The sequence below is a fragment of the Elgaria multicarinata genome, chromosome 7 (genome assembly GCF_023053635.1).
Source record: "Elgaria multicarinata webbii isolate HBS135686 ecotype San Diego chromosome 7, rElgMul1.1.pri, whole genome shotgun sequence".
NCBI classification, from domain to species: Eukaryota; Metazoa; Chordata; class Lepidosauria; order Squamata; family Anguidae; genus Elgaria; species Elgaria multicarinata.
The window spans coordinates 72998241-73015433 of NC_086177.1; the positions used below are offsets into that span (position 1 = coordinate 72998241).

The window sequence follows — 17193 nt, forward strand, 5'->3', positions numbered from 1 at the left end:
TTTAGATGATTTATAAATAATAAATAATAGGTGCTTCCAGATGGAGGGTTCCTAGTGTTTCAAATCAAAAAGTATTATGCAGCTGTTCGATCTTTTTCTGTTTAACTAGTTTTTTTTTCTGGTAAGAAAGAAGGAGGGAAGAAGCTGTAGAAAAACATTGGAGTACTACAAATTGAAGATGCCATCATTTGGATCCCTCATAAAATTCTGTGAATGTCAGGCAATGTGATTGCACAATTAAAAAAAAAACTCATTTAGGAGCATCCAGTATTTCAGTGCAACTTGGTGGTATGCTTCTTACTATATCAGGATGCATATTTGTGACCAAACTGCTATTACAAAGCTTTCTTAAGGATAACTGGCATTTACTGTAAGAAAACTTCAAATCACATAATTAGTATAAACTTTTTGAGAAATCTTTACTGCTGTCATCACTCCTTGTGATTCAAAAATATTTAATTCACATACATTTGCAAAGCTTTTTAAATTGTTTATATAGCAACCTCTGTCTAGATGCTGCATTACAAGATTAAATAAAACAGATCCTGGCCAATGGAGCAGACAAAGGGAAATGCATACATAATATTTAAAAAATTATATATGTGTACATAAGCTGTATGTTCAAAATGGTCTATGCAGTGTGCATTTGGCTCCTGTTTATAAATTGTAATTACTATACCCTCCAGTTAAATATTCCTGTGTTAATATATTCTCTACCATTCACCATTTGTTCCTTGGAGACCACATAGAACACAGTCGTCTTTGTATAAAGTAAAGATTGGGATGGGGGGAGTAAAATGAAAATGAGATTAAACTCATAACTTGCTCCAAATCATGGATCGGTTATATATAACGTATTATTTTTCTCTCTGCCTACATGCCAAAAAATAATGAGGCATGTATTCCAAATCATGAGACACTTATATACATTTTGCTAGAAGGTAATTTAGTCAGGACTGGAGAATAACCTACCTACAAATGGGAAGACTGGTTGTGCCATTTTGCCTGAAAGGCCCACAGAAACTGTCATGAGATTTGGGGGCTGAGACAGCTTGTCAGGGATTTTTAGTAGTGAGGAAAGCTGTGCTAGTAATGGGGAAAGAATCATACCAGGGTTCAAATGTCAACATTTGGATCTACTCGAAATTAAATCATAAAAAAGTATTTTAAGGCTGTGATCCTATGCACATATACTAGAGAATTGGTCTTACTGAAATCAGGACAACTTACATCTGGGTAAGCTTGTAAAATTGCATTGTAAGAGGATCAATAGACAATTATGTAGTTATAATGGCATGGTATATACTTTGAAGGAATAAAAAAATAGTTCTGGGCTTTCTTAATCGTGAAATGATTAAAATCCAGGAACAACATGCTGAGAACAAACTACTCTGCCTTCATATATTGCTTCATATTTTGAATTTGTAGCCTAAGCCCAAATCCTAAAATGTTTGGTTTCCCAAAACACTTATTTGAAATTAATATTCAACACCAGGGGTACCCAGTTGCTTGCCGATCTTTTCAGCTTATACTAGTTTCTCCAAGATAATGGGTTTTCTCAGCCTAAGGTGTGAAATGGGTTTGAGAAATTAATCTCTCATCAATTGGCAAGACAGATGCTGTACCCATTTCAGTGTATTTCTGAAAAATGTAATGGGATTTCACAACCATCAAGGGTGTTTTATGATTCTGAAACATCATCAAGAGTACCTACTTCTTCTGTGAGAAAGAATAGAAAGGGAGTGAGTGTTTACCCTCTAACCATTGGCATACCGGACTTTGTGTCTGTATAAAATATGTAGCTCCCATTTCCTCTTATCATATTTTTTGTTTTTATTGTCATAGACGTATGTGCACAGTTTGTTTCTCAGTAAGTTTGGAATATTGAAAAGATCAATATAAATGCTGAATGTTATTGTTGAAATGCTTAAACTATGGCGCTTCTAGACTAAGAGCATCATCAGATTAGCATTTTATTGCATGCTCGTTACTGCCCACTCACGGTTTTTCACGCGTCCTTTAGACGACGATGTCTGCCTCTCACTCCTTCTGGCCTTCATTCTGTCACAAAATAGACTCCGGTAAATCCGTGTGTTTTTTTAATTAAATGTTCCACCATTTCCTGCTGTGTGCAGGAAAAGCTGCACGATAAAAATGCCCACTGAATGGGCCACGTAGTCATTATTTACTTCTTCTTTCTTCCCCTCTGTGAAGAAAGTGGAAGTATCCTGGGACAGAAGCGGGAAGGAAAGCGACAGTAAGGAAATCCGATTTCCCTGTCTGATGACACTCTAACACTTAAAAGACACGGCACCACTATTCTGTCTTTTCTTCCTTAATGGATTATTTTTTTGTGATAAGAAAAGAAGATGGAAAAAATGGGAGAAAAACATGGGAGGATTACAAATGGAAGACAATGTCATCTGGACATGCGCACTCTGGTAAAATTCTGTAAAGGAGGCACAATTAAAGCCTCATCTGGAAGCTCTTCTTTGACACGAACTACTAAACTACTCATTTTTTAAAAAAGTAGCTGCATTGGGAAACAGTAGCATTAGAGGATGAGAAATGATTTTTCAACAGGGTTGCACTTACATCTGGGCAAGTCACGTTTTTCAGGGCTAACCCAGGGGAATGCAATTTTAAATGGTTCTGGCATGAGACCCAGGGGTGGGTGATTCAAATGGTAGTTATTATCGGTTTACGAAAACCCTAAACCAGGGGAATGAAATTTTAAATGGTTCTGAGATGAACTGCTGGGATGGCTGATTCAAGTGGTTTTCAAGTATTTAATATAAATATAATTTGAAACATAATTCTGTAAATCATGTATACCATATACATACAATAAGAGAGGATGACTGGGTAAATCACTTAATAAGCACTGTTGCTTACATGCAAATATTTTAATTGAACTAACCATGCAATCTCCATTTTTTTTAATGACCACTTCACCTATAAAGCATACATGCATGTTGTAGTATATAAGTAAGCTTTCCCCCCAAATATTTAGTACATTCAAGACATAGATAAGTACAGACAATATTAAATTATATTGTAAAAACATATATTATTGCTAGATTCAATCTACAAAGCTGCTTACATTGTGTATATGCCAAGCTAGTGGTTTGGTTTACTGTATTTTCATTTTATATTAACACACATTCACTTTATCAGAGAAAAGGTCAATAAATTCATTCAAGAGGAGTACCTGAATGGTAAATACTTCCAGAAGAATAGTGTTAATTTGTTGCATCAAGAACAAAAAGAATCTTGTTATGGCATATTAAAAACTAATTGATCTATTATGGCATGCGATTTGTGGGGTATAGGCTACTTTATCAGATGCATGAAGTATTGTCCTTAGTTGGCAGGTATTTGTGTGGGTGTGTGAATGCACGCATGCAGATACACACAAGCACAACAATCTAAACAGTGGAGTCAAATAGTCATGAAACACAAATGTACTCAATGTAGAAAGTAGTGTACTTTAGGGGATATTTTAAAAAGAAAGATGGTTGTAACTTAATTTTCCAAACAATGTTTTATTAGCAGCACACACTAATACTACACACTTAAAAATGCAACATAATTCCATGGGCAAGGCCCATGTATGTGCAGAGCTGGAGTTTGGTTTCTTTTACTCCTTCCTCAATATGATCAGCTAAACCACATTGGGCCTGTTCGGAGAACATACTAAGCCATGGTTAGGCCGCTAACTCTTTTGCAGCAAATGCTTAGTGAAAATGTTTAAACTGTGATTATGTAGCCACCATGGTTAGGAATGGGTCACACGACAAACTAAGCCATCATGTTTACATCAAAATGCTTAACCACTGTGACATAGGCCATAGCTAGACCTAAGGTTTATCCCTGGACCATCCAGGGGTCAAACCTGTTCATCTAGGTGACTCACAGGGGATCCAGTGCTCAGCCAGGGGCGAACCCTGGATGATCCCAGGATAAACCTTAGGTCTAGCTGTGGCCTTAGTGTTTCGTCTGAATAGGGTCACTGTAAACTCTTCTGAGGTTTTTATGAACTGGATTTGTGCTGATCTACTAATGGCTGTTAGCCCAATTGTAAAATTGATCCTCTATGTGTGGGGAGCATTTGCCTTGTTGCCATGTGTATGCACTTCTAGGAGGCATCTGCATGATCATTGGTGGAAACAGGACATTGGACTAAATATGCCTGGTGTATGTGCAGCGCTAGAAGAAACTACTGTTGTTGTTGTTATGTGGGCAGAATTGGGGTTATAACTTCTACAGGGGTAGTCCACATCTCATAAATGTTAATAGCAAACTGCTTTGTTTAAATGGTTGTAGATTGTCCATTGCATTTATTTGTAAGGGCCACATCAAATGTTACATCTGGCCACTTCCTTCACAAATGGGAGGCCAGGATTTCATGGATCCCAGCTGTGGCAATATTTGTACAGTGAAAAGTATATTTTGCCATTTCAAAAATCATGGAAGTTGTTTGAAACAGAAGGACATTACACTGCTCACGTGAATAGACTGCACCTGGGAGCATAATGTGAGAACAACCCTTAAGTTTCAATATGCCCTCAGCAATGGTCAGTTCCAGCTATGATCAAAAGAAATGTCCCAGGTGTTGGAAGATGTATTTGACTTTAAATACGTCTGGCGTAATAAATAGAACAATATTCGAGAGAAAAACATAGGATTACATTTGCAAGTTCGTTGAGATTTCTCCTTGATTTGCATTTTCTGTTTGCACTGTGTGACTCAGAAACTGCCCTGTAGCTCCAATATAAAGCCTTGATCGCATTGGCCATTTCTATAAGACAAAATACACAAAGATGCACACAACAGTATTACTTAAGTGTCAAGATTTCTGAAACATGGGAGGTGAATGAGACTATACAGAGGAAAAAAATGCAGGTATCTGTAATTTAAAACTCTATGTGCTTTAGCAGTTATAACCCAGCCATAGTATGGCTGCAGACAAATACTTTTTTCAGAGCCAAATTAGGCATAATGCAATTAGCAATTGTGCAAATGGTTTTAAGTAAATAGGCGTAGGACTCAATCCAAATCAGAAACCTAGCAGAAAGTAGTTTGTTTTTAATCCTTTGCCTCCACTGTGGCCCATATCTGAATCGGGGCCCACAAACGCACCTACTATTTGTATTTGAAGGAAAACTCCAATAAGGGAAAACAATAAGATCAAGATCTAATTACAAACAAGTTATCATCATCACAAGCTATTATTTTATAGAACAGTGGTCTTCCACTGGTGGGTCATGACCCAAAAGTTGGTCATGAGATCAGTCCAGAAGGATTGCAGCAAAGCTGTTGTCACCATGTTGGACGATTGTGAAATTGTCAAAGTAGGACCCATGTTCCAGGTTGGGAGTTTGAGGTGGGTCCCGGGTCTAGACCAGTTTGCAATTATATGCTAGGCATGTAGCCCAATCTTATTCATATTTACATGAAAGTAAGTCCCACTGAACTAAATGAGACTTTCACACAAGTATGTATGCATAAGATTGTAGTCTAATATCACATTTGGTAGTAATATTGAGTAAAATCTAAGTCTTGCTTAGATAAGTCCCATTCATTTCAACTCTTAGGTAGGACTTAACCTAGATTTTACCCATTGATTAAAACATAACAGTAGGTTTTGTTCTGCCTGATCAAGCATTCTGTGTAACTGAAAAAGGCTTTCACTTTGTTAGACCGATTTCAAAACAAAAAGAAATATTTATAAAGAGTGTAGCTGCAATATTGTACAATATTGCTTCTGACACCATGGTTACAGCAGCATCTTATGTAATGTAAAGAGGACATGCCCAACCGAATTTGCTTTATGTCAATTACAATCCCATTTTTAACATGTTATAACTATATAACAAGGCTCTGATCCAGCAGGCTGTTTACACAGCCATCTTAACTTTTGGTTATGAAGGGTAGATATGTGTTTGCACATTTGTGAATAGTGTTAAATGTATTTTAAAAAATCAAGAAGACACTGTGGCACCAGTTAAAAAGGTGGTGCAGACTATTTATTCAGACACATAGCCCATGCTATCCAAAAGGCTTTAAACAGATAACATGGCTAGACAGTGGCCCCATTCAGAAGTCACCTTAAACCATGGCTTTAACTATGGTGGTTAAGCCAGAAAGGCAGGCTGTGTTCAGAAGACACCTTAAACCACGGCTTTGACCACAGTGAATGAAGCAGAAAGGAAAAAATGGTAATAAACCATTCCAAAACCAAGGTGGTGGTTTTCTCCAGGAGAAATCACCCTCATAAATGGCACCTAGATGGATACCCGCTTGAACAATGTGCTAGCTTTAAATATTTGGGGATACACTTTTCATATAATGGTAGCTGGAAATTTCATCTAGAGGCAGCAAAACTTTCAGCCTGGAGAATAGCAAAAGTAAATTTATCTTACGGGATAAATTGTAGGCCCTGCTTTGAAGCTATACACAGCTAAAGTACTCCCCCAACTTCTATACGGGATGGAATTATGAGGCCAGGGATTTGCTCCAACTGTTGAGATCATACCGAATACATTCTTGAAAGAACTGCTGGCATTCCCCCCTGGAGGACCCTCTGCCTTACTTAGTGTGGAAGTTGACCTGCCTTCTATTAAGGCAAGAATCCACAAGGCAATCATACTTTATGGGGGAAAACTGATGAATCTTGATGAAAATAACTTGGCGAAACAATGTTTTAAAGAACAGCTCACAAAAGGTGGATGGGCTTGTAACTGGTTGGCATTGTCACAGTTTTGTGTAGGGGATGCTCAGAAACTTCTGGCCCATGATAAAAAAAAAATAGAAATAGAATTTTTGAGGCAAATGCTCATGAAAATGTACTTTCCACCCAGCTGCAGGCCTTTCCCCCATGGTGAAGGTATGTCAAGAAAGAACAATACTTACTGCAGTATTTTCAAACTCCGACTTTCCCTGCTCTCAGAAAGGCCTTTACTGCCCTCCATTTCCAAACAATGCCTACAGCTTATTTGGAGGGGAAGTACAAAGGGGTTCCCTATGCGCAGCAGACTTGCATTTGTGGTGCAGGGGAGGTAGAAGATATAGTACATTACTTGTTACACTGCTCCTTGTATAAAGATATCAGGGATTGCTTTCTGGGAGATCTTCTGATAGCAAGAGTGGGTTGGCCCATAGAATCATAGAATAGTAGAGTTGGAAGGGGCCTATAAGGCCATTGAGCCCACAGTTAGCAGATTATAGTAAAATGAATACAATCAAGGTCACAACATTTGCTGCAGCAGCTCAAAAAATCCGCCAGAATTTTCTAAAGGAATGTGGTGTAGACTGCAGAGGGGACCACCTGCTATAATCTTCTGTTATTATTGTTACTAGGGGCTATTATTATTATTATTATTATTATTATTATTATTTATTTATTTATTTATATAGCACCATCAATGTACATGGTGCTGTACAGAGTAAAACAGTAAATAGCAAGACCCTGCCGCATAGGCTTACATTCTAATAAAATCATAATAAAACAATAAGGAGGGGAAGAGAATGCAAACAGGCAGTCTGGTGCTTTTATATGACCTTTTGTTCCCTGACAACTTGTTTTATTGTTGTGATTGTAACGGCCTTTTGTGCCATAGACAAATAAAATGTATTCATAAAGCAAAAAGCCTTATTCACCATGGTTAAAGCCGTGGTTTAAGGTGTCTTCTGAACACAGCCTGGCTTTCTGGCTTAATCACCATGGTTAAAGCCATGGTTAAAGGTGTCTTCTGAAAGGGGCCCTCTGTCTGCTTTAAAAAAATAACACTTAGCATTTATATAGTGCAGGGATCAAAGTCCTGCCTCTGAACAGCCTATACACATAAGACAGCAGTTTCGTGAGCCTTCAGGTACTCGGATTCTAGCAGCAGTGTTAATGTACTGCAGAGCCAATTGCAGCTGTCAATCTGCAGGCTCTAAACATGCTGCACTAGCAGGAGCACTAGCTAGTGCAACCCAAGGACCTACCCCAAATGACTGCTTCTGGCATGTGACAAGTCAGCAGAACTCCCTTCTGCAACCTCTGCAGACTTGGTAGTTTCAGGTAATTTCGTGCTGTGCTATCCAGAGGTGGCTCTATATTTGGGGCAAATTGGGGGGCACGGCACTCTGCTTCTTCCCCATCCAGTAGTGGCAGGGAAATCCCGTCACAACCAGGAACATTTGCTCCATGGCGCAGCATGCAGCTGCCGATTGCCATGCACGAAATTCTACTACCCGCCTCTGACAAACTCAGTAGAATAGCATGCATCTGCCCCACCAGCCCCAATGGGCACCAACCGCCACTGGTGCTATCTATTGGAAATGGCTGACTCCAGGGCCTGTAAAACATTTACTTGGAAACGTTCCTCTGGTTCCAATGGGAACTTCCAAGGAAGTGGTAGTAGAATAATTGTACAGTTGGTGATGTCCTGCATTTCTGCACTGCTTACCCTGAAGTTCCTGATTGTGCTGTCATTACCTTGTCCTGCTACATGTTCTCTTCCTTAAAGTAGGAGTGGGCAAGTTCAGAGGATCCAGGGACAATTTTCACCTATAGGCAGAATTTGGCCTTTTTTCCTTTCCTTTCCTTTTGTTTTGTTTTAATAAAGCACTAGTGGACCATTTTTTTAAAATCACATACAAACTTTAGAACCACGGCTCACCATAATCCTACTTAAATTAAATAAATAAAGTGGAATCCCACTGAAATACTTAGTTTTTAAAAATAAGGAAGAGCCAATTTCAATAACCAGTGAACAGAGTGAGTATAGGAAACAAATAATTAAAGAATATCTTACAGTAGGGGTTGCCTCTGTGGCATGATTTAAAACAGCTTCTGCTTCTCCTCCTGACCAGTGCTTTAATTAATAGCTTCCTGAACTAATTAAAGAGCCAGCAGTTGAGAGAAGCAGATGCTACTTTAACACGTATCAGACCTTTTGCTGATTGGAAGCTACTGACCTAAACCACACCTTCTAGGGAATGCATTCCTTTGGACTGAATGGGACCAAAGATCTTGTCCCTGGAGATGGGCATTGTGGAATTATTATGGTGACACTGAGCATCATCAGACGAGTGTTTTATCGCACGCTCGCGACTGCCCACTTACGCATGTTCGCGCATGCTTTCGATGATAACATCTGCTTCTCCCACTCCTTTTTCCGTCACAAAATAGTCCCCTCTTAATCCATCTTTTTTAAAAAATGGAACGTGCCACCATTTCCTGCCGTGTGCAGGAAAAGCAGTACGATATGAACAGCTGCTGAATGGGCCATGTGGTCGTTGCTGCTTCCTCTTTCTGTCCCCATGTAAAGAGACCGTTGCTACTGTGGGACAGCAGCAGGAGGCCATGACGGTAGGGAAACGCAGAAACCCACCCATCTGATGACGCTCTCTGACTCTAATGTTTTGACACCTTTATTCCATCTGGCCTCTTAAGAGAACCCGCCTTGCTTACCTTAACAGGGTGCAGGTAGCCCTCCCCTCTCAGCGTGCCCAGGCCCTCTCCAGGCAATTCCTCTTCGTCCTGCAGACTGCGGGTGAGGTGAGCAATGTAAGTGGTGGCCAGGAGCAGCACATCCAGCTTGGAGAGCTTGGTGTCAGGCGGCACAGAGGGGAGGGTCCGCTGCAGCTCCAGGAAGGCATGGCGTAGAGTCTGTACTCTGCTGCGCTCTCGGGCTGCATTTGCGGCTGCTGGTCTCCCTAGGGTTGCCCCAGCCTGTTGTCCAGCCAAGGGGTCCGCACCAGAGATGGAGGATGGCATAGAGTTGGAGTCAGAGCATGACACAGAGAGCTCCTTGCAGTTCTCGGATACATTTCTATAGTCCATTGGCGGGGATGAACCTACAGTCAACAAGGAAGCTTATTTCCAAGGACTTGTAGTTAGGACGATCATAGTTACAGATTTGTTCACTATCGTTATCATTATGCTGCAATCTGATTTAATATTTCTGCTGCAGTTTTCAATATAGAAAAGTATTTCATGGTGTTCTCCCAATTTGGTAACTCTTTAGTCCAATCTGCATGGCTAGCCATTACTTGTAAATGCTTGTTTTGTTTTTAACATGGGACAATTAGGCTAATAAATCATCTGCATCATTTGTCACAAGCACATATTGCAGATCAGGAGAAGCTTGGGCTGATGTGCAAAAGCAAGAACTGTGGTCTTGGCACATACAACTGTGGTCAAAGTAAACCCGACGTCTGAACTAATGGAATTTCAGTGAAATGCCTAAAGAGCAATAAAACAGGATACAATTCCAAACCTCTTAACTTAAAAGTAAGTTTAGGCTACAATCTATATCCACTTACCTGGGAGTAAGTCCCTTTGAACACAGAGACCTGGTTTGCATGTCATGGCAGTAAATCCTGGATTAATTAATTAACCCAGGATTTGTGTGGAGCATGCAAACCATGTGCAAGTTGTATCCAGTTTGACTAAATAACCTACAAATACCCAGCTTGAGAGTTGTTAGCGTGACGTCCAAATCCAGACACTGAAGGTTGTTTATGAGTTAAACAACCCAGAGTTAACCTACATTTGTTGTTGGGTTAATTATGAGTTGTTTAATCCATAAACAACACAGAATGTCTAACTTCGGACATCACTCTGGCAACCTACAAACCTACGTTCATAGATTGTTTATTCAAATCGGAAACAACTTGAGTGCCATAACATGTGAACTGAACTTATTTCCATGAATAGGACTGAAATGTTAATTAATAAAACCAATGGGACTTACTTCCAAGTAAACATGTTTCGAACTAGGTCCTGATCTAGTTTATTGAATAAATTTTCCCTTTTGTATCAATAGAAATTAACCTTGCTATATAAGATTGTATCTAACTTATTTGGTAGATATTTTTCAACACAAATCTCAATGAATATGTCTGGATCATAATTCTGGATTCTGTGAAGAATAACTGTTAAGTGTGCAAAACTGCAAATTAAACAAAATCTGACTCCATTAAAGCTGCAATCCAGGTATATTTACCTAAAAGTAAGGACCAGTTTGTAGAAGCAAACACTTTTGTGAACAAGGCAAGCTCGAGGTATTTTCTTGCCCAAGACAAACATGAATTTTGCTGCTTGACCCTATACTTTGCTGTATTTTGCATGTGAAAGTGGTGGAGGGGAGGTCTGGGTCAAGGGAGGAATTGCGGAAATTCCTGCAACTAGGAAAAATCTCAGCAGTTTTTCCCAGTTGTAGCTCTTCTTCCCTACTCCATATAATTGAACGGATACCTTTGCTGGAGTCAGGATGGGTGGCACACAAGAGATGGAGGAGGGGCAGGAAGGGAGAAATCATCCTTCTCCATCCCGCTCCCCCGCAAAAGATTTTTCCAGATTAATTTGAGAATTCCTGCTATTGGTTTTGGCCAGCTCTGGTTCCGAATCTGCAATCCTAAACCTACTTACTGGGATATAAGCCCTATTCAACAAGGTGGGATTTACTCCTGGGTAAATGTGCATACAATTGCACTGTAAACCTGTCAGAATTACATAATCTCCTCTCATGTAAAGAATGTCCAGATTTTGCAAGGGCTTATACAGGCTTATGAATGTGTTCAATTCTTGGCTCTGTTTTAAAGTATATATTTTATTTAGTGTAATTTTGTATTTGTTTAGTTTTTAAAAGATTCTATGTTGGCTTTGCAACAGCCTGTTGCAAAACCGAACAATCAAAACTCTCCCTATCCCTGGCATCTCTCTCTCTCTCTCTCTCTCTCTCTCTCTCTCTCTCTCTCTCTCTCTCTCTCTCCTTTCCAGTGAATGTCTGAAATGTAGTGGTGTGCAATTTTTTATTTTTGTGAATGCCAAAAAATAGATATCTATTTCTCAACTTTTGGGGTAAGTGAATACTGACAATCACACTTAGGCAACTGTCAGCAATTTCTGGTGTATCTCCATGTTTCTGGAAATTCACAAAATTCATCTGGGATTGTCAACATTCACATGTGAATGTCAACATTCACCGCATTTCAGACACTTGCAGGAAGATGTACATACTGGCTGCGATCCAATGAAGTTCACACAGAGAAAAACCACACATGTATTCACAGATTCATTTGTACTTTCTGCTGTTGCAGTTCGCTTGTACAGCAGGGAAAGAAAAATAACTTCTAAAAGAGATACTGGTCTATCAGCCTTATTTGTACACATGAAATAACTGAACAAAATCTATGTAGACATTTAATGTACTATGCATCATCCGCAGTTTATGACCTGCATGTATATATTTTCTTTAGTGCAAGTCTGAATCTATACCGTTTAACAAGATCCAGAAGACCTACTTACAGGTAAGTTATGATGAAATCAGTCAGGGTGGTCCCCAACATTCCAATGGCCATTCAGAAGGAACACATGTATTTCATGGCCATTCACTACCCTTTGTTTTACTAAGTCCCCATATTTTTCCTTTCAGGTTTTATCTCTTTTACTTTGAATTGGTTTTATCCCAGTCCATAAATGCATCTTAAATTTAATTTGCTCAACAACTCGGGTAATATTACATGCCCATTTGATTGCAACAGAATGTGTACATTTTCATGTTATAATCATCTCTTTTCTAGTCCATCCTTTATTGCAACAAGCAAAATATTTCAGTTAGCACCCTCCAACAAAACAAATTTAAAGTGAACAGTTGTGAAGATATTATTTCCTTTGCCCCAATTAAAACTATCATGAGGGATTTTTACACATTTGATTGTGATAAGGATCCAATACACTGCCAAAAATAATTGATTGCCCTTTCTAATTCAATCTACTACTTCCAAGTCAATTAATTTATTGGACTTTTCGGATCTCTATGTACCACAAGTCACTTAACCCAGGCAAAATTAACAGGAATTTTAAGGGAGCATTAAATAAAAACAGTGGTCCCAGCAATACCTTATCCTATGTATTTATTTAAACTCGGTTTATTCAGAATTTTTTTTTTTTTTTAGTGGGGCTGATTTTCAAATACAAGTTTCCAGCATGGACAGTCAGATGAAATGCACACTTCTAATCTAGACCACCTTATTCCAAAACTTGCTTCTTTGGCAGTCCCATTAATTTGTATGGGTCTTACTGTCCAGAAAGAATGGAATTTAAATTCACAGCCCTGTTTATATTAGAAAAATCCTGAAAGATAACAAAGATCCCTGTTGCACCTTAAAGACTGAAACTGTAATCATATGCACGCTTATGAGTGAGTAAGTTCCATTGAATACAGTTAGACTTACTTCTGAGTAACCATACATAGCCTTGTACTGGGGGAAATTTAATATTTTCCATTGTATTGCATTTTATTATTTTAAATATTTGCATTGTATTTTATATTTTTAACTTTGTAATCTTCCCAGAAAACATTGGTTATTGTGTGGATTAGAAATATAATAAATAAATACATACATTGGCATACGCTTCCATGGCTTTTCATAAACTTTTCATCAGATGCATGATGAAGTGGTCTCTGGCCCACAAAAACACATGCCAGGGAATGGCATAGCCTTCGAGGTGGGAAAGGGTTCTAGCAGTTTGGCTGCAATAGGCTAACAGGGCTGCCGCTCTGAAATTCATCTTCAGGAAGATAGCAGCATAGCAATAATTCAGTTTACAAGCCAGTGAATGAAATAGTTTCCCCACTCAGAGTAGGCTTTTAGATAAAGTATTTTTTCCAAGTATCACTGTATTTTTGTATACTTTACCAGGCAGCCTGATTAACAGTTTTATGAGTGGTGCTATATAAATAAATAAATAATAATAATAATAATAATAATAAGAAGTCTCAATTTCTAGAAATCCTCAGTATGCAAACAATCTTATGCTTAGGATTGGAGTGCCAATCTAGTAGGAGATCCCAGAAAAAAAATCTCATTCTCTGCACCCTGTTGGAAGGAACATCAATAATTATTCGTCCTGTACCCTACATATAATTGTTGTCTGATAACTCTGGTGCTTTCTTAAAGCAAGGCATTTTGACATTCCAGCGATGAAAAACGTCAGCTGGACATGAGCAATCCCTTGTTAACTGATTCCACATCCTAAAAACCAGGAACTTGAAAGAGCCGAAAGAATCCCTGTTCGAAAAAATCCAGAAGTTTCCACTCTTCCTTCATTTTAACCCAGAATCACTCCCCGGCACAAATACCCAGCACAGACGTCACTCACAACCGTGCAATGAAGGGTTGTAAAACCTCACTGTTTTACTACTCCTGGGTGTAAGTATGACAAGGTGATTAAAGAGTGGTAACTTCATCCTCTTTTAAGTTCTCTTCTTTTTATGCCCGTGGCTTCTCCAAGGCTTAGCTAGCCTGTTCTCCTTAGAGGTAATTCCCCGTTAATTTTTTTGGGAGAGTGAACTTTCAAGCGAACATGTTCAAGACTGAGCGCTACTTGGAAATTAACTCCAGAGAAATCAGTGGAATTTCCCATTGATCGGATTATGCATTTTGGTTTTAGTATCTGCAATCCGTTGCAAGCTGCCTTGAGAATCTTTCGATACAAAGGCAGGGTCTAAATCTATAATATATGTATACACACAGAGTCAGGGCTCCAAGTCTATCAAAACTGGCTCTTTAGAGAGAGATCAGAATGTTGCATACGAAAAGAAACTTACTTTATCTTCTAGGGTTACTAGCAGCGAGGAAAGTAGAGAAAGACGGCTGCCCAGGACAGATTTAGTCCAGAATGGGAGTGGAGATGCCTGCCTCTTTTATAGGGCGAGAAGGCGCGCACCCACCTCCTCGTCTTCTGCTGCCGCTCCTCCTCCTCTCACATCGCCCCCTGTTCTTCCTGGCGATCTCAAACTCTTTACCCTGCAGGGGCCCGAAGAGCGGGGTTTGCCTGGTCGCAAAACAGCGATTTTACCTACTCTGCTCGCTCCGGTCTTTCCCGCTGCCCCTAACAGCCAAAGCTGAACATGTGTCCCAAGGGTTTCTTAGGACAGTCGTTCCGGAATCCATCTTCAACCCATCGGAAGATATCAAGGAATGATAGAGAAAAGCATGTGCAGAGGGTATTTCTAGGGCGCCCACGTGCGCTGCCTTACAGAGGACAGTCCTCTGAAGGGCTGCCCAGTCCGAGGTTATAGGTAAAGGGTGCATCCTTTTTGTGGAAAGGAAAAAGATGGAAGAAACCGGGGGGGGGGGGAGTGTGATATGGGAGGGTTAGGAGCGGAAGGCGACTCATTTAGAGTCTCTGTAAGGTTCCATGACACAGGCAGGGCGATGGAGCAATGGAAGCCTTGCTCCAAAGAAAGCGCCCAAAGGACCACGTGGAAGGAGAGCAGCAGGGGTCTTGAAGTTGCCCATCAACAGTGGTACCTGGACAGCCAACTGAGCAAGCAGTCAGGACATCGTCTCCCCCACTATGGTGAGACCATACGCTGTACTTTTTTAAAAAAGTTATTATTTCTGATTTTGCTTCACTATGTATACATAAGTATATGCAAATCGGTGCCCTCTTTTTGGCACTGCAGAAGTGCTGACAGTATACATTACCCTCCAAATAAGTAGGATCAGGCTTCAGAGCCAGAGAGCACATAGGCCCTTGTCAAGTTTGAGGCCAGTGACCTCTGATTTTATAAACTGAGTACTGCTCTTTATTCAGGGTCGCAATGGACCGTTTGAGGAAGGGGGTCATGAATCAAACTGCTATCAGAGCCAGAAGAGGGCGGTCCGCTCCCTCCCAATTATAACCCCCCTCATCTCTCATAAAAATTAACAGGAAGATATTAGGCTTCCATTTCCATGCCTGTTTCGACAGGAAAAAAGGGCTGCAATTCTCAGCATTCCCCAGCCAGTATGGCTTGCTGGAGAATGCTGGGAGTTGTAGGACTTTTTTCTGTCGAAACAGGAATAGGATTGCACCCTTAGAAACTTATTTACAGCATCGGTCCCAAGAATTCTACATGTAGACAAGCTGTCTTGAGGATGTGGACAAGTTGCTTGGAGGAATGAGGCCAACCACCTGTTTGTTGGATCCTTGTCTATCCTGGCTAGTAAAAGCTGTCAGAGGGGCAATTGGCCAGCTGTGTGGCTGATTGGTTAGTGCTTCCTTGCTGTGTCCCAGTGCCTTTAAAGGAAGTTGTGGTAATGCCATTAGTCCATCAACCTAATAACAGTCTCCCACAAACCTTTTTTGGGGCAAGGTCCTAGAGTGAGTGGTGACAACTCAACTCTAGGCCTGGGTTCAGGCTGAGTTTGGGACTGAAACAACATTGGTCGCCTTGGTGGATGACCTTTGCTGGGAACTAAACAGGGGAAGTCCTTCCCTGTTAGTCCTGATGGACTTCAGTGGGCATTTCATACCATTGACCATGGTATCCTTCAGGGGTGCTTGGCTGGTATGGGAGTTGGCGGCACTGTGTTGCGATGGTTCCAGTGTCACCACCAGAAGGTGGTGCTGGGGGACTAATGTTCAGCCTATGAGGTTGTTCAAGGCTCTGTTTTATGCAAACACTATTGAACGTCTACGTGAAGCCCCTGGGAGAGGTCATCCAGAGTTTTGTGGTTGGGTCTCACCACTCTGCTGATGATGTCCAGCTCTATCTCTCTTGTCAACTGATGCCAAGGAGGCTGCACTGCCTGGGTGCAGTGATGGATTGAAAGTTGGTTAACAAGTTGAGGCTTAATGCAGACAAGGCAGAGGTACTGCTGGTCAGTAGGAAAGGTAATATAGGATTGAAAGTACAGCCTGTTCTGGATGGAGTGGCACTCCTGCTGAACGATCGGATTTGCACTTTGGAGGTGCTTCTGGACCTGGCATTGCTCCTGAAGGGTTAAGTGTCTGCTGTGGCCAGGCAAGCCCTTGCCCAGCTTCGACTGTCTTCTTCAGGGAATTTCACCCTTTCCTGGAAAAGGCAGAACTGGCCACAGTTATCCATGCCTTAATCACCTCCAATTTCGATTTTAGCCACAAAGCTAAATACCTTAAACTAACTTAATATTAAAAAGGTACCTGATTTTGTCAAAAATTTCTTTTACTAGTCCATTATAAGTTTACATGTTTTATACTGCAAGAACCTTTTCAGTGACCAATTTCCAAAACGTACTCTTCACATTCAACATCCATATTATTGCTGTGTCAAGACAGAAGTACCATGGAGTGCATTATTTATCCATAGGAAATACGAAAGGCAGAGTATTATGTCAATTTTCTTAAAAGACATGGCTATCTCTCACTATTGTATCTCCTATGGA

At 40.3% G+C, this 17193-nt stretch overlaps 1 protein-coding gene across 1 annotated transcript; it reads right to left on the reverse strand.

The window, feature by feature from the left end:
* Positions 1 to 4687: 4687 nt before the first annotated feature.
* TCF24 (transcription factor 24) lies at positions 4688 to 9835 on the reverse strand. The gene is made up of 2 exons (XM_063129861.1): positions 9464 to 9835; positions 4688 to 4801 (listed from the first exon to the last, which is right to left on the reverse strand). The coding sequence occupies exons 1-2, from the start codon at positions 9833 to 9835 to the stop codon at positions 4688 to 4690; spliced, it is 486 nt and encodes a 161-aa protein (XP_062985931.1).
* Positions 9836 to 17193: the final 7358 nt, after the last annotated feature.